This window comes from Mustela nigripes, chromosome 16 (genome assembly GCF_022355385.1).
Source record: "Mustela nigripes isolate SB6536 chromosome 16, MUSNIG.SB6536, whole genome shotgun sequence".
In the NCBI taxonomy this organism is placed as follows: domain Eukaryota; kingdom Metazoa; phylum Chordata; class Mammalia; order Carnivora; family Mustelidae; genus Mustela; species Mustela nigripes.
In genome coordinates this window covers 56,125,787-56,147,804 of record NC_081572.1, presented here as the reverse complement: position 1 = coordinate 56,147,804, position 22,018 = coordinate 56,125,787, and the positions used below count along the sequence as shown (strand labels likewise).

At 55.0% G+C, this 22,018-nt stretch overlaps 1 protein-coding gene across 2 annotated transcripts in view; it reads right to left on the bottom strand.

The window, feature by feature from the left end:
• Positions 1–22,018, bottom strand: part of GAS7 (growth arrest specific 7) — a 199,242-nt gene that overhangs the window by 21,496 nt on the left and 155,728 nt on the right. For both annotated transcript variants that reach the window (XM_059380257.1, XM_059380258.1), the window contains exons 5-8: positions 14,748–14,801; positions 7,993–8,082; positions 4,975–5,090; positions 2,425–2,499 (exon numbers count right to left, since the gene is read on the bottom strand). In XM_059380257.1, the coding sequence (XP_059236240.1) occupies positions 2,425–2,499; positions 4,975–5,090; positions 7,993–8,082; positions 14,748–14,801 (335 nt within the window). The remainder of the gene's footprint in view (positions 1–2,424; positions 2,500–4,974; positions 5,091–7,992; positions 8,083–14,747; positions 14,802–22,018) is intronic.

The window sequence follows — 22,018 nt, the reverse complement described above, 5'->3', positions numbered from 1 at the left end:
TCCTTGGCAGGAGCCCAGGCCGAGGAGGTGGAAGCCGGAAGCCGCGAGAGCAGCATTGCATTTGCCGGGCAGGGGATATCTAAGAAAGCCTCCGTGCCAGGGTGGAGGGGGGGACACCCCCCACAACCCTCCCCACCTCCACCCTCGCTTCCTACCCCCATCTTAGGGCCCAGTGTGCGGGGTGGAAGGCGGCCACCGGGGGTGGGCTCGTTTCCGCAGAGGAACCCCTTGGGCCTGCAGGGGCCGTCCCGTGGCCCACCGGGTCGGGGGCAGACCACACGGAGGCGGCCTCTCGGCTGCACAGCGAGCCCACGCAGAGAGGCCAGAATGAAAGCCACATGGGGCTGGCACAGCCGGTCCCCTGAAGGCTTCAAGGCGTGCGGGCGGCCCTCTGATGACCACAGCCACCTAGGACAGGACGACCTCCGTCCTTGGGGCTCACTTCCCCTCGCAGCAGGGGTTCCAGCACAGCCTGCCCCAGAGCGAGGTAGGCACTGGGGAGAAGACCTGGCGGGGCCTTTCAGCTCTCCCCTCCCAAGTTCGGTCACCTTTATGATGGAGGCAAAATCCACCTTAGGTGAAACTAATTGTTTTAAAGAGGGTGATCCAAGGGCACTAGGTATACTCACTATACTGTGCAACTCTCACCTCTACCCTGGTCCAAAACATTTGTACTCCCGTTAAGGAGCCCCCAAATCCATATGCTGAAGACCCACACCCCAAATTCATGTTTGTGTCCCCCCCAAGTCACATGTTGAAGCCCTAAGCCCCATACCCCAGTATAGCCCCCAAATTCAAGCCCCCCACCCCAAATTCCATGTTTGTGTCCTCCCCAAAGCCACATGGTGAAGCCCTAAGCCCCCATGCCAAATTCATGTTTGTGTCCCCCCCAAACCCATATGTTGAAGCCCTAAGCCCTATACCCCAGTGTTGGTCCTCAAATTCATATGTTGAAGCCCTAAGGCCCCCACCCCAAATTCGTATTTTGTGATTCTCCCAAATTCATTATGTTGAATTCCAAAGCCCCCACCTCAAATTCATACATGTTGAAGCCCTAAGCCCCCACCCCAAATTCAAATGGTGGTGTCCCCCCCAAAGCCACCCAGTATGGATGTTACTTGGAGACGGGGCCTCTAAGGAAGTAATTAAGGTCAAATGTGGTCAAAGGGGAGGGGTCTCTGATTCAATAGGATTCCTGTCCTTACAAGAAGAGACTCCAGGGAGCCTGTTCTCTCTCCACAGGGAGGGAAAACCAGAGGGAGAAGGCGGCCACCTGCAACTCAAGAGGAGGGCTCATGCCGGACCTCCAAATCTTGGACCTCTCGGCCTCCAGAACCAGGATAAATTACATTTGTGTCATGGAAGCCACCCGATCTGCAGGATTCTGTTACAGGAGCCCAAGCAGATGAATATACACCCCTGAAAGGAAACCCCGAACCCATGAGGCTGTTACCCTCCATTCCCCACTCCCTAGGCAACCACCCACCTCATCCCACCTCCATGGGTTTGCCTATCTGCACATTTTATATAAATGGAAATCTCATTTATATGAGATTTATATAAATCTCATCACATGCACTCTTTTCATCCCACGTCTTTCACTTAGAATGCTTCTAAGCTTCATCCACATGGTAGCCTGGGTCGGAGCTGTTTCCCTTCTTACGGTGAAATAATATTCCATCACATATCCAGTCTGCATGGACACCATTTGTTCATCGGCCCGTCCCTTAATGGACCTCTGGATTGTTTGCACGTTTTGGCTATTGTGGATCCTGCTCTTATGAACACGTGTGTACATGTATTTTGTCTGAGTATCTGTTTTCAATTCTTCTGGGTCTGAACCTACGAGCGGAATTGCTGGGTCGTACGGTAATCCCGGTTTGTGTTCCTAGGCACTGCCAAAGTGTTTTCCGTGGTAGAAAACAGCATTTTACATTCCCAGGGCAGGCTGCAAGTCTTTGTTAAGAGATGAGCAGACAAGCCTTAAGTCTTCCACCGCTAGGGACTCCTCTGTGGTTGGGAGGGTGGGGTTGAGTCTCCCCCAGCCCAGGCTTGACCCAAGGAGGTCTGGACCCCTGTAGCTGGAGAGGGAGGGGAGCCTGGGCTTCGGGCTCATGGGAGAGAATTCTAAACGAGGGCCTGAGTCCAGAATCCTCTCTCACCCGGTGTCTCACCAGCTTGCCCTCAGAGAGAGGGGTGCTGGGGTAAGTGTCTGGGGGGCAGCATCTAGCTAACAGGGCAGAGGGGGTAGGAGGCCCTTGTCCAATACAGAGAAGATAATGTGGAATTTGCCCCCTCGGAGCCAGGTCTATACAAACTTCCCCATTTCAGTGGGACCGCGCAGAGATCAGGGATTGATGAGGAAGAACTCCCCCCTTCTGTTGGTGGTTCCTCTCCATTCCCATCACCGTCCGCCCTACTCACCCTTCCTCCTGTGCAGCCAAGGAGTTCTGAGAGAGCTTAGCTAGGTTTTTCGCATATTCCTCTTCGATCTTTATCCTGCAAAGTGAGAAAACCCAACAGGTCAGCTCTCCAGCACCAGACTGAGCAACCACCCACCTCATTCTGGCTCCATGGGTCCGACCTGCAGCCTAGTGCTCACTGACTGCAGACAGAAACCCACTAGACCACAGGCTCTGAGAGTTTAAGGCCCTTGTCTATCCACGCAATACACAGCAGGTGCTTAAAAAAATCTTCATTGGCTGGACGAACTTGTGCAAATCTCTGTCTCCTCATCTATAAAAAAAGATGTTTCCACCTGTCTCCTGGGCCACGAAGAAGTGCTCCTATTCACGCGGCTCCTAGCCCAGGGCTGCACACAGGAGGCCCTCAGATCAATGATGTCACTCATGATGGACCAACAGGGACCCCAGGGCTGCCTCCCTCCAGGCCCCAGAACCTCCGACTTAGACCCTCCTAAGTGGTGGCAGCCCCTGGGAAGCAGGAGCACCACCTCCCCCCTGCGGCCTCCCAGCGCCCCTCTTCCCTCCCTGTGCCTCCAGCTGTCAAGCTTGCAAGGGCACAAGTATTTCCATGGAAACCAGGCAGTGCCCAGAGCTGGGGCGGATCCCATTTCCCTAGAGAGGGAAGTTGCCTTGGATTTCACTTCCAACAGGGGGGCCCTTGACACACTTTCCAGGCAACTCTCTCGGGAGCGTTCTGTCTTATCTGGCCCGTGGCGTTCGAGTGTCGTCAAAGGCAACACTCACCGCCTGACTGCTCCTCTGGGCTGCACTGGGACACCCGGGGCCACCCCTCCGAAGCCCCAAGCCCTGTCACCCGACAAACGGGGAGGCCCCAGAGACACTCCGAGGGCCGCAGCACCTGCTCCCGGCAGCTCCGGAAGCTGATGGCCCACAGGTGCTGTGATGTGAAATGGGGGTCCTCACCAGGGCCCCTGGCATCATTCTGAATAAAATTTTCTGCTTTGCCCCTAGAGACCCACAGCCACATTCCCTCTCTCACGGCTCTGCCCTCTCCACCACCTCCGGCCAGGCTCCGGCGCCCGCTGGAGTTTCTCTCCTGCTCTGTCACTCCCTTGCCATCACTCTGCCCTCCCCTGGGTGACGCTGGTGACCACCATGCAAGCTCCAGCCCGTGGCCAACACATCTCTCTGCTAGCTTCACACCTCCAAACCACCTCGAGGCCAACCACACCTGCCAGGCATGCCTTCCCCTCCAAGCCCTGTCCAGCTGCCCTAATGCCAGGGCCTCAGCAAGCCCCCAAGCCCAGCACACTCCACCTCTGCTCTCGCCTCTCCTGGCTCAGGAAGGCCTCCCAAGAAAAGTCTACATTGTTCACAGAAGGCCAGCGTGTTCTGAAATGGCAGATTCCATTTATTTGCTCCCAGGTCATTTCAGGGTGTGTGTGTTCACACTCCACTCATTCCCTGCCAGCGTAACGGCTCATAAAAGAGAGATTTGATGATACAAATAGAAAACAGGCCTCCTAAGGAAAAGAGCTTTAAAATGCCAAAGAGTTATTATTACATTATTGTTATCATTAAAAAGCTTTCTTAAATACGTTACCATTTGCTGTAAATATGTCCAGGGTGCCCTGGAAACTCCGGGTGACAAATCGTGTGTATGTGCGTGTGCACACGCGGGTTGTGTGTCTGCATGTGTGTGCTGGTAAGTGTGTACTTTACAGGGTCTCAGACCTTTGAGGGACTGACAGGCGGGAAGGTGGAGAAGGAATTTCTTCTCCTTACACTTTTTCCGGTTTCCATCAGGCTGGATTGGTTTCCTCTTTTACATTCAGACAAGCCATCCTTCAGCAAAACCATTACTGTAACCCCCGTGCTGGTCACAATGACCTCACCTGATGCTTCCATCTCACGGGAGCTCCCTGGATGCAGGGATAGGGGAGTGGGTTCTAGACGCCCAGGTCTGGGACACAGTTTGGGTTCAAAGATGAACATTCTCCTTTTTTGTTATGACAGGGACAGGGCTTCCAATGAGGGCCACACAGGAAAGTAAAGGAGCTAAGCAGTATGTGTGGGGAGACAGTAGGGAGTGGTGGAGACTGTGGACACATGAAAGTCAAGGAGCTAAGCAGTCTGTGTGGGGAGATAGTAGGGAGTGGTGGAGACTGCAGCAAACCAGACCTCAGGCTCCCTCTCCGGGGCATTGCCATCTGGCTCTGGCCCATTGTTGTGTGAGCCGTTCTTGCCAGACTTTTGGCCTTCTCAAGACAAGCCAGTTGGCCAGCTTGTAAGGTAAGACCTACCCATTAAAAAATAAAAAATGTTGGTCTAAACTTTAAACCTATCAGAGGTCTTAGCAACACATCTGCAGGTTAGATCTGCCCCAAGAGTCACAGCTGGTACCCCGGGTCTCACGTTCCCCATGGCGCGAGCCAGGCCCAGTGTTGGGCGGCCAGTGCTCATCCCAGCCGCTCCCCGACATCAGGCTCAGAGGGGCCAAGGGGGCGCTGACTGTGGCCATGGGAACTGGGAGGGGTGTGGGCCTCACCTCTCCCGGATGAATTCTGACATTTCCTTCTGCATCTGCTTGCCCTTCAGTTGCTTCTGAAGCAGGAGCTCAAACCCAGCCACCGTGCCATTGCCCTGGGGGTCCTTCTTATCAGCCTAGAAGGGACATAGAAGCATGAGACATTAGGTGACAGGGGTGTCCAGAGCGGCAGGGAATGAGGCGTGGGGAAGGCCATCCACAAAGGGACCCGGGTGTCCCTGGAGACGGGACCTCAGCCCAAGAGGGAAGCTGTGCCCACTGTCCCACCTTTGTCTCTCCTGCTGCCCCCACCCCCACCTTCACTGGCACACTCAGACTTGAGCCCTTCAGCTGCTGCCCCTCCCCCACGCCCACGACCTTTGATTCTCCCCACCTGGGAAAGAAGAGGAAGAAGGGGGAGTCAGGAACAGCAGCTCCCAATGGCTCCTAGCCATTCCCTCCAGGTAGCTGCTGAGGCTGGCAGGAAGCTCTGGGGAGTCCTGGTGGCCTGACACTCAGCTGAGACAGTCTGTGGCCTGAGGGGCAAGTGACCCTCACCGTAAGCCCTCTGGTCTCCTGTCAGCCCCCGGTACTGGCCAGGCAGTGGCATCCTCTCACATTCGTACCAGATCACAGGGGCTTCCAGGAGAGACCCGACTGAAGGGAGGCCAGAGTTCTGGAAAAGGGCAGGGTGCCAGGGTTGACATCCCAGCTGGGAAGCCTCGGGCGAGCTCTCCCCTCTGTCTGAGCCTGAGTGGCTTCATCCGTGAAGCTGGGGAATACTGGGGCCCGCCTCCTGAGGTCATTTCGGGATAAGTGACCTCCGGAAACGGCCTGGCACAGTGCTCGCCGGACACGAAACGCTCCGTAAGTGCTACCTAATATTCGTCCACTTTGAAGTAAGTTGGGACTCGGGGAAGATGGCCAAGTCAATGAAATGAGAGCTCAGTACTGGGTCCATTTTGCAAGCAAATACTGTCAAAATTTCAAAACTAAATGTTTTCTTTTGTTTTGCTTGCACTTTCCTCAAGGGCAGCTGAATACCTCTTCGTTGCCTGCCCCTCCCCCCAACCTCCTGCCTCCTGCCCAGAAGCCCCTAGGTTCACCCTTCCCTGCAGGATATTCATCTCGGCTCTGAGACTTCTCGGGCACCCCACCTAAAGCCGTGGTCGGCCCCATTATAGCCTTTCCCCATCAGAAATGCAGAGTCAGATGCTTTGGTTCTTAATGGAAGGGGTTAAAAAGGCATCTTTTGATATCAGCAGGTGCATCGGTGAGGACCCTGTCCCAGGGTCCAAAAGACCTAGTCCTTGTCTCAGCTCAGCCTCCGGGTGACCCAGTCAGGCCTTTCCAATCCTAGGTTGTATCCCCCGCCCACCCTCCCCCCTTGGCAATAGGACTGAGTTGCATCTCTAAGACCCCTTCCACAGCAGTTTTAGGAAAAGGGAATTCTGGAAAGGGGTGGGTGATGCGTGGAGAGAAATCCACTTCCTATCATCAAGCATTTAATAAGTTTATGGACATCCGCCCCCCACCCCCCCCCCCCACACACAACATGGGATCCCCTTTCCTCAGCTGTCCTGACACAAAACCCACTGGGCCATACTGCTAATACCTCCTGGGACAGGGAGATCACTATCCCACAGGACACACCAAGTCATGGGAAGCTACTCTGGACAATTAAAAGCTTCTCCAAGTACGTTTAAGCTTAGTACATTTCATTGTTCCCAGGGCTCCCCAAAAGCCCCATGTGAAACCCCATGCGTGCTGATCTCCAGCTCTTGTGGTGGGCACTCCCAGGGCTCCAGCTAGTCTCCCCTGAATGCCCCCCTTCCTGCGCCCCTCGTTAGGGACAACGTCTCTAAACTCAGCCACTTCTCTGTAGCTGCTACCATGCTTCCCTGACTCCTGTACCTGCGGCTGACATCCACCGTGCCTCCTCACAGCCCTTCCCGCACACTGCTTCTAAACCACATCACATCTTATTCCAACAGCTTCCAACTGCAAACAGAAGGAAACCCAGCATGCTCCCAGGACCTACAGAGTCTCGTACACTCTGACCTCCGCGGCCCCACAGGTCCCTCCTCACAGTGTTAGCAGCCCCTGTCCGCACAGATCCCCACCCTGACCTGGAAGAAACATGGTGGGGGGGCAGAACAGGAATTGCCAGGCATCTCTGAGAGCCCAAGTGACTTGTCAACGCAACACAGCACTTCTGCCCGGTGCTTGGCTGGCAAATCTAAAAACGGGAAGTAATCGGTCCCGCATGGTGGGGAAACAAACAGCTTTTATTTTGTTTATTTATTGTTCCTCGGGGTCCCTGTGAAAGTTGTGTTTTGGGGGGTTTTTCCCTCCTAAAGTGTACAATTTGCTGGCTTTTAATACGTTCACAAGGCTGAGCAACCGTCAGCACTATGTGAATCCAGAAGGAGGCGATCGCACTTTGAAAGTCATTGCAGACTTAAAACGTGCACGCCGAGGGCTATTCTTAGAGTTTCTGAGCAGGTGGGCCGTGCATTTGTCAAAAGATACCTATTTAATTGTGTGAAAATACACCTAAGATAAAACATATCATCTTTTTTTTTTTTTTTCCTTTTTTTCAAGTAGGCTCCATGCCAGCCTGGAGCCCAGCACGGGGCTTGAACTCACAACCCTGAGATCTCTCGAGACCTGAGTGGAGACCAAGAGTCGGACGCTTCACCCACGGAGCCGCCTGGGCGCCTCCACTCAAGTCAGCTCTAGTCTCCTGCCCTTACCAAGCAGCTGGGAAGTAACCCTCCTGCATATCTGACTTCCGTCTGGGGTTTCCGTGTTGTCCTGAACGCAAACCCTGTCCATTCTCTGAGATTTATGAAACAATCTGGACTCCAAAGAGGGTCTTAAATTTCTCCCTTGGATGCTCAGTCTACCAGCAGGTTTTGACAGGAGCGGACCCTCTCTTTTGAGTTCCAGACCCTTCAGGCCCCTTCTGGGTGTCCTCCAGGGGTGGGGGGAGGGGATGGTGCTGTCACACAGTGGGAGAAACTGAGGCACGCTTACCCAGAAATAGTCACAATAGCTCCACTCGGTCGGTTTCAGCAGCTGTTGCTCCGGCATCGTGTCTGGGTGAGGGAACGTCACGCAGTTTATCTGCAGGGCACAGAACAGGAAAGAAAATGCCTCACCTGGAAGGCTGGGAGCCGCTGGGAAGGCTCTGCCCCCGGAACACAGCATTGCCGAGGTCTCCCATCAGCGCCAGCTTGAGAGAATGTGCCCTGAAGGCTTGGGGATGCTCCAGGGGCTCAAATTTCAAGTGAGGGGCAACAGCACCCAAACCCACCCCAACGGGGCCAGAACCGGTCCCAGTGCTCTGAAGGGCAGTGAAACAGGACCTCTCAAACCCACAAACCAGGGACTGCAATTCGGAAAAGGGCGCTCTGCGGACGTATCTGCGTGTGTGTGCAATGACACGCGCACACAGCCTTTCAGACCATCTGTAGCAGAAAAACACAGCCCCAGGAGCAGGGGAGCAGCTGAACAGAGCACAGGACGGTGGTGGGGGGGAGGAGGGGTGTGCATCTCTTGGGGTTTGCATGGACAGCCAAAGACACCGGGAGAAAGTCTAGGTTCTATTACTCAGCAGGAAGGAAAAAGGCAAGATATCCAATAGTATTTAGAGTTGTTACCATTTGTAGAAGGGGAGTGGAAGAGAAAATATGGACACATTTGGTTATTTATGTATAGAATCCTAGAAGCTGACAACATCCCCGGCTTGCAGAAACAGGAACTAGACAGCGGAGAGGTTACGTTGTGCGTTTTAATCACTATGTATTCTACAGACAAAGAGTTGAAAGCGATCACGCAGGACGGGTGCTTGGGGCTGGCCCTCGCCCAGGAGAGGGCAGTGCAGACATTCCTGGGGCCTGTCTCAGACCATCCTGCCCGAGCATGTCCCCAACGTCCTGGCTTTCCCCATCAGGTGGAAACGGTTTTGCCACTTCTGTTGCTGGTGTTGCTTCAAGCCTGGGATGTGCTTCTGGGGAGCCCGTTCAGGGAGTTTTTTTTGTGGGAGCTGCAGAACCTTGGGGAGCCCGCACCTGCTGATGTGGGAGGAACGGTGCAGAAAGCCCTGGGGTTCTGGACAGAGGCCACACACTCCGGTGCGAGGCAGCCGTGCAAAGGGGCGAGGGGCTGCCTGTGTAGAAGCCGCAGTTTGAGGGGGCGGTGACCGGCCTCTGCTCTGGGAAGGGGCAGGGTCTGCGAGATCCTTCTAACGAGCAGGTGCCCCTTTGCTCCTGTAAACTGTTGGCAAGCCGGCGGGAGGAGCCCGGTGGGTCGCCCGTCGGGTGACACGACCCAAGAGGGGCTGCAAATGGGGATGAATGCGTGACGCGTCTCCAGGTTTAAAGGTTGGCGTGTAATTCAAAGTTAATGGGAACAACGGCAAGGACGTCCACAACAGCAGCACGTTGGGCAAAGAAAGTCCTCTGCAAGCTAAGTCACGCCCACGGGCCCCCAGCCTTGACCTCGGGGTTCAGGGGCTCACGGGGTGCTAAGTACACGTCGCGTGGGCATCCTCCCACATCCCGCCCCGGCTGCCAGGGGCCGGGGTCTCTCTTGTGGTCCCAGCCAAGGGCAGGAGCGCCCTCCTCCGGTTACACACACCTGGCGGAAGGAAGGGCTGAGACGCCCCATCCGGAGGGAAGCGTGGTGCGGCAGGAAAGACCAGGGGCAGGAAGGGCCCAGAGATTCCTGGAGAAGGGGAGCATGGAAATTCCCCAAGGTCAAGGAGGGAGGCCCCAGGGTGGGGAACTTCCTCCTGGTGCCTCCCGGTGGGGGAGGGCCGGCCTCTCCATGATGCCCAGCATCAGGCAACGGTCTCCCCAAACCCTCTTTTCCGGCTGACACCCTCAAGGGGTGCCCAGAGGGGAGTCTCCCACCAAGGCTTTGACCATCGTGGAAACAAGGGCCAGATTCCAAAGGTTCGCATATTCCTTATTTCACTGGCTGGTTATTCTCTTTCTGCAAATACCTGCGATCACAGGACACCCTTGTGTTGCTTAATAATGGGGTCCGTGCAAATTTCAACGAAATCCAATGACAAATCAACAGAGACATTAGATTGGGTGTTAAGCATCATGGAACTAGGGGGAGGGAGGTACTCGGAATTGGACACAAATGTCTTTTAGAGCACCCTGTTGGGGGCTAGTGGTGAAGGGGGATGGGGAGGGTGAGGTTTCATCCCTGTCATTGCTTCTACCACTTTGTGGGGACACCGGTCCTTGGATGGACCGGCCAGGGGCCCCAGGGTGCCTGTCTCCGCCTCTCCCAGCTCTGGTTTGGGGATGTCTGCTCCTGGCTGGCCCACAGGGATAAATTACCCCAATGCTCCTCCGAGCCCTGCACCCCCGCCAGCCCCCTGGGGGGAGGCAGTCGTAACCACTGGGAATCCCTGGGGAGCCCGTCCTCAAGGACCCCACCAGGAGCCTTGCACGCATTCCCGTGTCATCCGTCATCATCTTGGCCGTCAGTCACGTTGCTACCCATCCACTGACTGCGTGCAAACGTTTCTCGCGTGCCCCTCAAGATGCTAGATCTTTCCAGCACTTAGCACACATACATTTGTAATTACGTTTCTCAGGACCATCTAATCAGCCAGACCGTCTGTTCCACAAGGGGAGGGAGACCCTTTCCCTGCTGCTTCCCTCATCCCTGGCAAACAGAAGCCCCTGGGGGGGGGGGGGCTCAGTAAGCATTTCTGGTGTAGGCCAGAGGCAGACAGAACAGTCTCTGTACTCGGCAACTTTATAGCCTCGCGAGGAAGCAAACAAGTATGCAAGGGATTGCACGGCTCTGGGATAAATCTACCACTGGTAATAAGCCTCCCTCGATATGCAGGACTACCGCCCACAACAGAGAGCTCCCACCCAAAAGAAGAACATGTAGAGAAGCCTTTCCCCATGGAAACTTCCCAGGCGTGGAGTCCTGTACCCCCCAGAGAGCCACTTTCCAGGTTAACACCACCTCCGGGACAAAGCCTGCCCTCCTCCCAAGGCCTCCTGGGCACACTGAGAACCCGGATGGCATCCTCCTCCCTGCAAACACAGGGAAAATGCTCAGGAACCACCTTCTCCTCCAAGAAGAGCTGAAAACGTGCCAGCCGTTGTCCTAAGTGCTGTCCCCGCCAGGCGGATGCCATTATTAGCCCTGTGCTACAGAGGAGCAAACTAAGGCACAGAGAGGTAAAGTAACTTCTCCAAGATCACACAGCCTGCGTGTCTCGGCAGAACCTGTGTCTGAAGTCAGGCAACCCGACTGTTTTTAGCTTTTGCCACACTACCTTCCACACACCTCACCCACAGCAGGGACTCGGGTAGGAAGGGGTGCTCAACAGGGAGCAGGAGAGGAGGTATGGAGGGGGGAGAGGGGCAGTTCTGGGGAGGTGACCCCCACCCTCGCTCCTCTGAGGTCACCGTCCTCCACCAGTAGCATCTTCATGCCGACACCGTTTTCTCCAACCTGTAGATAAATACCAGAACCCCTTCTCTGCCCCCATGATCCCTTGCCCAGCTATCTGGCAGCTAGCTCTGTGTTTGCTTCTGGAGGGAGGCTGATGTGCGAGGGTGTGCAAGAGTGGGTCTGAGAGTGGGTCAGAGCCAGGGTCTGTGCAAGCAGCAAAGACCCCAAGGGCTCACTTCCAGCCCACCAGCTCCCCTCGCCCACCAGGGATCCAGGGCATCTGATGGGCCACACGAGGAAGCAGGAGCCAAGGATGACGGGAGTCCCCCAGACTCCTCTTTCCAGGAGAAGAATATGGCTACTATGGCTTTATAGTCATCTCCTCTAGAATCCTCTAGATTTCTGGCACACCGTGTCTGTGCCGAGAGGGCTGGGAGAAGCCATGACTGCCTGTCAGTCCTCATCAAGCAGCCCACTCAGAGCCTGGGCCGGCCCAAAGCTCGCTCCAGGCCAGCCATGGGAGGGGAAGCTGCAATGTCAGAATCAAGCTCAATCCGGACTCTATCGGGACGCAGCCCGGGACCCAGCAGCACAGATCCTCTGCTGCCCAGTGAGCAACTCCACGAATGCCTGCAAGTGTCCCCTCCGTGGGATCGGACAACGTGGAAGACTGCTTTCTCCCCACTCCAAACCCCGTCCCCACCCGCCGGGAGAAGTTAGCCGGTGCCCCAGGAGCCGGACATCCCTCCTTCCCCCAACCCTGTCCAGCGGCCCTGCAGGGTCTCTTCCCTGGGAAACTATGAGCTCTGGAGGACCGGAGCCCCAAGGGAGGGCTGGGAACGGGGCAGGGGGGAGGGAGGGCGGTGTGCGCAGGAAGGAGCAGCAGCACACAGGCCTTCGCTCATCTCGGCCCGGACACATCATCTCTGCTCCTTGCCCGCTGCGTGCCCTCTGGGCAGCCCCTCCTGTCCTCAGTTTCTCCAGCAAAAATTCCCCAAGGCTTAAGTGTTTATTTAAAACCACGGTGTGAGGGGCGCCTGGGTGGCTCAGTGGGTTAAAGCCTCTGCTTTCGGCTCAGGTCCTGATCCCAGGGTCCTGGGAGGGAGCCCCGCATCGGGCTCTCTGCTCAGTAGGGAACCTGCTTCCTCCTCTCTCTCTCTCTGCCTGCCTCTCTGCCTACTTGTGATCTCTGTCTGTCAAATAAATAAATAAAATCCTTTTATAAATAAATAAATAAAAATAAAACCACGGTGGGGGGTGGGTGTTGGTGACAGTGCAAACGTCCATCCAGGTTGGGCTCTAGATCAACTAAGTGTCGGTCTAGGAAGCCATCAAGGAACTTGCATTTTAAACAAGTGTCCCAGAGGCTTCGGCTGCCTACTCCACTTTGCTGGCTCGCTCTGAGAAGCTCTGATTTAGGTCAGCGGGAAGGAGGAGGGAAGATGCAAGGCAGGGACAGACAATGAACCGGAGGAGACCCTGACCAAGAGCCAAGTTCTAGCCCAAAGCCAGGGCACAGCAGGTGACTCGGGCCTCACCCCGGGGCCACCAGGACCATCCCCACCAGCAAAGTGCTTTCCACTCTGCATTTGTCCTTTTTACTTTTCTTCTGCAATTCTCATATACCAGCCCCTCCTCCTTCTCCCTCTTTCCGCACCGTTCCGGGGGGAACTTTATAGGGAGGTTCCTGCTTTGCCTGGGACATTTTGTGGCGCTAGGAAGACGGTCTGTCCCTGGGTCTGGCTCACGCCCTGTCCCAGGCCCCACTCTCCTCCACAGACAACCTCTACAGGCCAGGAGAGCACAGGTCTCTGAATCCCGATGCGTCCCAGCTGGGCGAGGCATGGCCGCCTGCTTCAGTTCTACCATCTATAAACAGGGTCAAGAAGATGAGTGTGCACTGAGCACTTACTACGTGCCGGGCTCTGTTTTAAGTGTTTTCTGTATACAGACTCATTTAGTCTTTACCCTATCCCCAGGGCACTGGCACCCCCCACCTCCCCATTGTATAGATGTGGATACTGAGGCACAGTGGGGCAGAGAAAGTCACCCCAGGCTGCTGTGCAGATAGTAGGTGCTTTAACAGACCCCCCCCCCCCCACCAGCCCCAGACCCTTCATTCACAGTCACAGTCACCCGGGGTTGGTCCCGTGCTTCCACCTCACACAGCGAGTGGAGAGCTCAGCGAGCCCCTCAGAACACTACTGGTCGGGACACCTGGGTGGCTCAGTTGGTTGAGCGGCTGCCTTCAGCCCAGGTCATGATCCCAGCGTCCTGGGATCGAGTCCCACATCGGGCTCCTTCCTCAGCAGGGAGCCTGCTTCTCTCTCTGTCTCTTCCTGCCACTCTGTCTGCATGTGCTCGCTCCCTCTCTGACAAATAAATAAATAAAATCTTTAAAAAAAAAAAAGTAGAAGAAGAAGAACACTACTGGTGCATACTCAGTGCACACTAAAAGGGCAACAGTTATTGTTGCTGCTGTCACTGCGTATCCAACCCTCTCTTTTCTCCCAGAGCAAGATTTTCAGTCTGCACGAGCCAGGAAAGTGGACCCGCTCTCGGTCTCATCTCCGAGGGGATGGTCAGAACGGCTCCTGCCTCCGCTGGCACCTAGGGGAGCAGGACCCCCATTCCCAACTCCCCTGCACTCACGACCAAGCGGCCCACCCAGGACCACACTTCTCATGTCCCTGTTACTGCAGCCTGAGCACCCGCACAGGGCGTTTGCCCCCTTTCCCTCACACGACGCTGGTGTGGGTGTGTTGGGGAGGGGGTCCTCCTCAGCTCTCCCGTGGGGGCTTGGCGGGCTTCTGGAGGAGCGAGGCGGGTTGGCCACCCCAGGCAGGAGCCGCCTGCTCCTGTCCTCCCGTCCGGGACTCTATTATTAGGGTGCTTTCTCTTGTTTTTAACTTTGACATCTTCCGCAAGTCACCCCGTGCTAAAGCAACCTCAGCGTGGCTGTAATTTACATGCCACATCGCTGCGCAGAGCAAGGCCCACCCCTTCCAACCCGCCTGGGCATGAGTACCACCCCCCCACCCCCCACCCCCACCGCCTGCCCTGCAAAAATGGCTTCTGCATCATTCCTACCCCGCCTGCACTCGGCTAATCCGGGAGAGAAAAAAGTGAAAGGTGAAATTAACAGGAGACATGGGGCAGGGGGGTGGGGGTAGATTGGGGGTTAGGGGGGAGGCAGGGAGAATTTCGGCAACATCCAAGCTTTGGAACTTCCCAGATGCCAGGCTGGGAATGCACTCAGCGGTCCACATTGCCATGGCAACCGCCCAGCACGGCAGGGCAGAAAAGCCCCAGCTCACCCCAACCTGTGGGCCCCCCCTCCCCCAGAAGTCGCTTACCGTGATGGTGTTTTCCTTGTTCTGCTTTTTGCCTGGTGAGGAGGATCCCAGGTTCTGGGGAGAGAGGCAAGAGACATCATCGAAGCTGTTCTCCATACTGGACATTTCGGGTTTCTATGCGGGGCTCCCCGAGAAGAGCCCCGTGCTGGGGAAGTTCAGGGACGCGTGTGCTCCCATTAACCCCTAAGTCACCATATTCTGGAAGAGGGCAGGCGGGAGTGTGCCTGACCCCACAATGCTCCTGTGGGGGAGGGGGTTGGCCGGGCTTGCAGGTGAATGAGTGCAAGGAAGCCTCCAGCACAGGCTCCCAGGGAGCAGCTCCAAACCAGGTCTCTCTCCTCCCAGCCCCTGATTTGGGGAGCGAACACATCAGCTGCCCTCTGCTGGTGAGCCGTTCCGCGTGCTGCCTCAATGTGCAGACGCTGCCCCTGGGGGGAGCAGAGAGTTAAAGCAGGCCACCAGCCCCTGGCACCAAGGACTGAGAACACGACTTCTTACTCTGAATGCCCCCGGGGTCCGACATATCCAATCCTCAACCGTGCAATCTGCACGGGACCCCTGGTCAGCTCCGTGAGGTGCTGCTCTCCCGACCCTGAGAGGCAGGAGAGATTTCTCAGCACAGATGCCTTCCTGCTTTTTCATTCATTCAGCCTGTGGATTGCCTTTTTATGTCTTTCCACTTCCAGAAAATAAGCCATGGTCCCAAATACCTCCGAGCCCACGCGTCCCGAGCAGCCTACCCCAGTCCCAGGATGGTTCTGGGACAGAACATTAAGGATTACCAGCTGAAGACACCACCCTGGTCACAGGAGACTGTGACCCTAAAGGGGAGGACGGTCCATTCTGGGTCTTCGTTGCCCTGTTAGTAGCAGTTTCATTAGTAATTCAAGAGGGTCTCCGAGCTGGGCATGCGTTGGCCATTCTATCCTGAGCCACTCAGTGAGTGGGGAAGGGGGCTCACCAAGGCACTGTTGGGGTCATTAAAGGGACCCACAGCCTTCTTTCTCTGGCAGAACCTTAGGATGTGAATGGCAGAGAGGTTTCTCAGCCAGCCTTGGGGAACCAGCCGTCCCATCCGAGGCCAGCAGAGCCCTGGACCCCCGGCAGGATGAACATCTGGGCATAGGGGTCAGCCCTGCCTCAGGACCCCCTCTGCTCAGCACACAAATCGGGGAGCCTGACAGAGCTGTGCTCACAGTGTGCTCATCCCCTTACTCCTGTCCAGACCCACCTGGGCTGGTAAGGAAAGTCTGTTCACGGAACTCGATACCCTAAGAGCGGTGCAGACAAGGGTTCCCGGCCAAGTCACATGACTTCTCTCACTTTCGCTGGTTGCTCTCAGTGGTCCACAGGCTTCGGAGGGCATACGAATGAGCAGGAATTGGCCCTAAATCGGGTCGCAACCGCACCTCCCAGAGCTGACCCAGCAGCTCTCCGGGGAGCCAGCGCCTCTGAAGCAGAGCCTGGGGGCCTTTGCTGGGGACATGCTGGTCTACGTTCTGTCATGCATCAAGGCTCCCCTACTTCTAACAGCCTCTCCAGCAGCCCCAGCAGGCTCTGGGGCGACCTCAGGCTTGTGACCAACCACAGCTTCTGCAGACATTTTCAAACCATCGGCGCATCCAGTTCGCCTACCCTGGACCCTCCTGGGCTATCAGTGGTACCCCAGGGCATTTGCCCAAACTAGACCACTGGGGAGGAGGACGGAGGCCATGAGGTAGGAGCTCAGGTGCTGCTATCCTGCGACAGAGGCAGGGATCTCCTGTAGGCTCATTCGTGCCAGGGAGGGGGCTGCGGGAGGGGAGCCTCGGGTGTGGTCAGCAGAGGAAATTAGAGCCCCAGGCTGAATATCACTTCCCTCTATATTCTTCCAGCTCCCCACGTGGAGGCTGGGGACACCCTCTTCTTTTCCAAGCGTGTCTACAGGGGTGGAGAAAGATCTCCATCACCCACAAACCCGGATTTGGGGACCACTGTGTCTGAGGCTCTATGGAAGGAAGCCGGACACAGAGGTGGCCATCCTCCCCGTAACTCGGGCCGAGACAGCAGTGCAAGTAATGGCATTGTCGGGGGGCATTCAGTGTGTGGGTGTGACCACCTTCCCCCTCTCTGCCCTCCTGGTGGGGTGGTCTCAACCAGGGCTGACCAGGGGATGACCCCAGGCTCTTCTGGGCACCCTGGGCTCTGGGCTTGCTGCTGATAGCCTGTGGCTTTCTTCCAGCATCATCCACATAAATATAGGTCATATATATACCATACACATATATCTCTACATATCATACACACACACACACACACACACACACACACCGGTAGCACTTCACGAAAGGGCCCCAAAGGAATGACTCCTCCATCACTGGGAGACCACCTACTAGCTGGAAGTTGGTTTCTAAATATTATTCTATACTAAGAGGAACAGGGTTCCTTGGGAGAAATGGCTCGTTCCAGATGTTCCAGATCTGGAACATCTTAATTATTCTGGAAGGTTAGAGACCATGCAAAGAACGATATGATCTACGCAAAAGGACCCTGGCGCCAGCAGAGAGAAGTTCCAACAAGCCAAATTTGGGACAATTTGAGCCTTAGCCTGATTATGAATAATGACTACAAATGAGTAACTTCAAAAGGCAGGAGGGGGGCAGTATTTCTTTATGGAAGAATGCCCATAAAAATGGATAAAGCATCCCCAAATCACCATTTAAAAAAAAAAGAATTTATTTATTTATTTGACACAGAGAGATCACAAATAGGCAGAGAGGCAGGCAGAGAGAAAGGGGAAAGCAGGCTCCCTGCTGAGCAGAGAGCCCGATGTGGGGCTCGATCCCAGGACCCTGATACCATGACCTGAGCCAAAGGCAGAGGCTTAACCCACTCAGCCACCAGGTGCTCCCCAAAATCACCATTCACAAACCCCAAAGTCAAAAATGGATTCAGGCCATGGTCACCAAGGATGCTCAAAGGACTGAATGAAAAGCCTGTGAAGGAACAGAATATGCCCATGGTGTCACCCTGTCCCCCCACGATGCCCCCCGCCCAGATTACCGGCTAATCAGAAAGGGAAAGCGTACCCTTACAAAGGGATCATTAAAAGGGAGCTCAAACTCCCGGTTAACATGGAGGGTAGGATGCTAACCTGGGAAGCCCCAGGTGGTAGACATTCTTGCCAGAGCTGTGAGCCCCAAGTCTAAGCAGAAGAAAACAATTACACTAAGCACGGGGGTCATTCTAAACTAACCCAGACTCTTCCCAGATAGAGTCACCGTGCAGTAAGATGGAAGACCAAATGTGTGGCGAATACGGTCCAGATTAAAAGAAGCTAAAAGCCAGAAATGAGAGGAGACGGTAAATCCCCAGATGGAATACTATTGGACCATAGAAAAGGAACACCGTTGCTAACACACCTGCAACAGTCACGGCCCTTGAAACACTGTTGTAAGTGCAAGAAGCCAGACCCAAGAGACCACATGGGGTTCAAGTCCACATATATGCAGAGGCAAATCCACGGAGGCAGAAAGTACATTAGTGGGTGCCAAAGGCTTTTGGGGCCTGGAGTGATGAAAATGCTCTAAAATTGTGATGATGGCTGTGTAAATCTATGACCTCCATGTTTGCGTCTTAAATGGGCAAATTGTAGACTGTGTGAATTTCACCTCAATATTTCAATAAACAGGGAAACTAAAGCTATCCAGCCAACAATATAACAACGTACATGCGAACCTGGAATGGACCCTGCCCTGGGGAGAAAAGCAGCTATAAAAGACATGTTGTGGACAAGAGGGGAGTTTGGATATGAATTATAGATATTAGATGATAATACCCAATTAATGTCTTCTTACGTGGGCTAATGACACTAAGGTCATGCCTTCCCCTACCTAGGCATACTCTGAAATGTTCCCAATTAAAACAGTATGTCAGGGGGCGCCTGGGTGGCTCATCTGGTTAAGCGTTGGCCCTTCAGCTCAGGTCCTGATCCTGGGGTCCTGGGTTCGAGCCCTGTGTTGGGTTCTCGGCTCAGCAGGGAGCCTGCTTCTCCCTCTCTCTCTGCTACTCCCCCCCTGCTTGTCCTCTCTGTCAAATAAGTAAAGTAAAATAAAATAAAATTAAAATAAAATAAATAATAATAATAATAAAATAAAACAGTATGTCAGGACTTTGCTTTCACATAATCCTGGGGGAGGGGGCAGGGGGAGGGAATGGGGATATAAATGAAACAAGATTGGATCAATAATCATCGCAGTGAAACGACTAGTCCCTAGGACTTTATTATACCATGCCTTCTCCTTTTCTGAATGTTCGCTAATACTTGTTGTTGTTTGGTTTGGTTTGGTTTTAATGGCTGTTGCCTATGATTCTAGAAAGTTGTACTCCTTCCCTTCTTAAAAGTCCCTCCCCAGCCTGGTCTCCTCCTCTGGCCTGGGCCACTCTGCTGTTACTGTGAGGTGAGGACCCGCGGGGGGCGGGGAGTGGTGACCTACAAAACAGAGCTGGGGAAACTAGAGCATGCTGTTCACAACTGACCCGCCGCGAGCCCGGGCTGGGCGGGTCTTCTGACCCTATCTCCTGGGCCCATGAATAGCCTGGGTCCCACCTCCTCGGCAGGCGGGATCCAGAATGAAACCTCTCAATGACTTCCTGGCACCACTGGAATAAACCCAAACTCCTCACAATAGGTTTGCAGACTCCTCCAGCACCCCCCCACCGCTCCGCACCTGCTGATTCAGTAAATCACAGCCCTGTCAGCCTCTGCAGGTTTGTTGAAACCGCGGCTCTCCTTCCCCTCCTGTAGGCATCCACATGTGCTGTTCCCTCCACCCGGAAGGCTATTCCCCACCCCCACCCTGGGCTAAGCTAACCGCTCCCTCATGTGTCCAGTCTCAGCTGACCATGTGCATGTTTCCAGCACCCGCACGGCCACCCGAGCAGGTGTCCAGAGCACATACTTCCTCCAGCGTTTACCACGGCCCACATGAAATCTCCGGTCTTCTCTGGCACCAGCTACGAGCCTCAACCAAGGCAGGGGCTCTGTCTGCCTGTGACTCGGTGCCTGGGCCACAGAAGAGACGCTCAAAGGAACACATGTCAGTGGACTGAGGGGGTGGTCCCGGTAGGTGGGTGAGTTTCAGTATCTTACCTCCACCTCAAGCCCCCTTCTCCATTCGGACCCTTAGGTTTCCAAGCCCTTGGTCCCACCCCTTTCTCCTCTCCCATATAGGAAAGCACGACAATGGAAAGGGTTTCACAAAAGGGCGTGGGCTCGTCCCTCGCCTGCTCCACAAGCACAGGGATCAGAGGGATCCCACCACAGGGCAGGTGGGCAGGGACAGGCCAGGACGTGCTTCTGCAAAGGCCAGAGAAACTTTCAGCTTCTGATGTCCTGGCCCCGCAGTCCGGTGGGCCCCATTTATCCAGTATCTGGGAAGCCCATCCCAGGGTTGCAGGCCAGAAACCTCCACTGGGTGGCGCCAGATCCCCATCACCTGTGCCCTGCCATCTGGTCTCCCAGGACTGGGGGAGGAGAGGGCAGTCCAGCCCCAGACCGGAGGCAGTGGAGACACGTTCCCCCCACCCACATTGTCATTTCCCTGATAAGCTTGCTTGAGGGATACCAGCTCACCGAAAAGAGAACACACAGGGCTTGGGGCATACCCTGGGCAAGCGTTTTGATCTGCCCCCAACCCTGTATCTCAAATGGCCCTGAGCTGGTTTGCTCATTTGTTCATTCTTCTGGTATTACTATGCCTTCATCGTTGTCCATTACAACCGGCAGCGCGGGACCGTGTGAGTCAACACTAGGCATGCTCAAGGGCGCTGTATAGATCAGGGATCATCTGTTGACCGCACTCTGTATAAGCACTAAAACTTCTCATCCTGTTTCTGTGATTGGCCCTGAGCACCTTTGTGGAGAGCCTTGCACGGCCTAAAAATATGACACGCTACCTTCCAGTTCTGGGAACTGGTGAGCGACCGTATTGGCTCTCTCCGCGCTGCGTGACTTATTCCTGTTACTCCGACAATATCTCAACTCTCCCCATTATGGTCCAGAAAGAATGCGCTCCCCCTGCTCCTTAAAGCAGCCGCTCCCTGCCCCCTCCTGGGTCTCCACAGGATGGCCCCACATCCCCAAATACGGGTAGCCTGCTTCTCCTAATGCGCCAGGCACCTGCCTCCTAACTCAAGTAAAATGTGTTCATTTTAGGAAACGTGAAAGATTCTGCAACGTATAAAGAGAAAGTTCTTCAGACCAAGGTCTCTTGACCTCAACACCACTGTGTTTTTGAACTGGTTAATTCTTTGTGGCTGGCGGGGGTGGGAAGTGGGGGGGCTGTCCTGTGCCCTGTGGGATGACTGGTCATATTCCAGAACCTTCCTCACTATGTCCCGGTCCCCAGCAGTGACGACCAAAACGTCTCCAGACAAATGTCCCCACGGAGCATCACGCTTAGCTGCAGAGAGGACCAACATCACCATTCTCATTTCTTTTTCTCCGCATCCTTCGTCTTCACGAACCTGTGAGTTTCCTCCTCCCGAGCGACCCTGGCTGTGTAACGGAGTGGGTGTGTTGCATTTCCTGCTCGGCATCAGGTTTTGTCTTTTCTTCAATTCGTCAACTTTTCTTCAAAAATGGGCTTTCGCATCCGCGTGAGAGAGCGGGCTGGCTGTGCGGTACCAGATGCCACCCTACCCCTCCCCCCGCCACTGGACACTTCTGTTGGGTCCCCTGCCGCAGGGCCGTAAATAATGCTTGAGGGAACACTGGCCATACCAATCGGAATCCCTGAATATCTTCCAAGAACAGATGCTGCATGGGGATATTCCCAGGCCCAAGCAGCTTCTGAGAAGTTTCAATCAATATACATTAAAAAAAAAAATTAAAAAGTTCGGGAACAACTGCACAGTATTTTGGGGCTGGGCGGGGGGGAGCACTGGTTTTTGGGGGGCGGTATGTTATAACACAGCAGAACTTGGGCTGATGGCTTCAGAAAGCCGTCCGCAGCCAGGTGGTAAATTAGCTTCTTTCCAAATAAACTGACAAGAGTCTGTGCTGGAAAGGCTGGGGCAGGTGGGGCGCTCAGCAGAAAACACACAGTGCCAGGGCTGCGTGCGATGCGTGACCTGGGCAGGGGCATGAAGGGGACACGCCAACATACACTGTGTACTATTGACCAGACCCAGACCCTCCTGGCTCGGGCACAGTCCCCTCACCATCACCAGCATCAGCATCACCAGCATCACCAGCATCAGCATCACCAGCATCAGCATCACCAGCATCA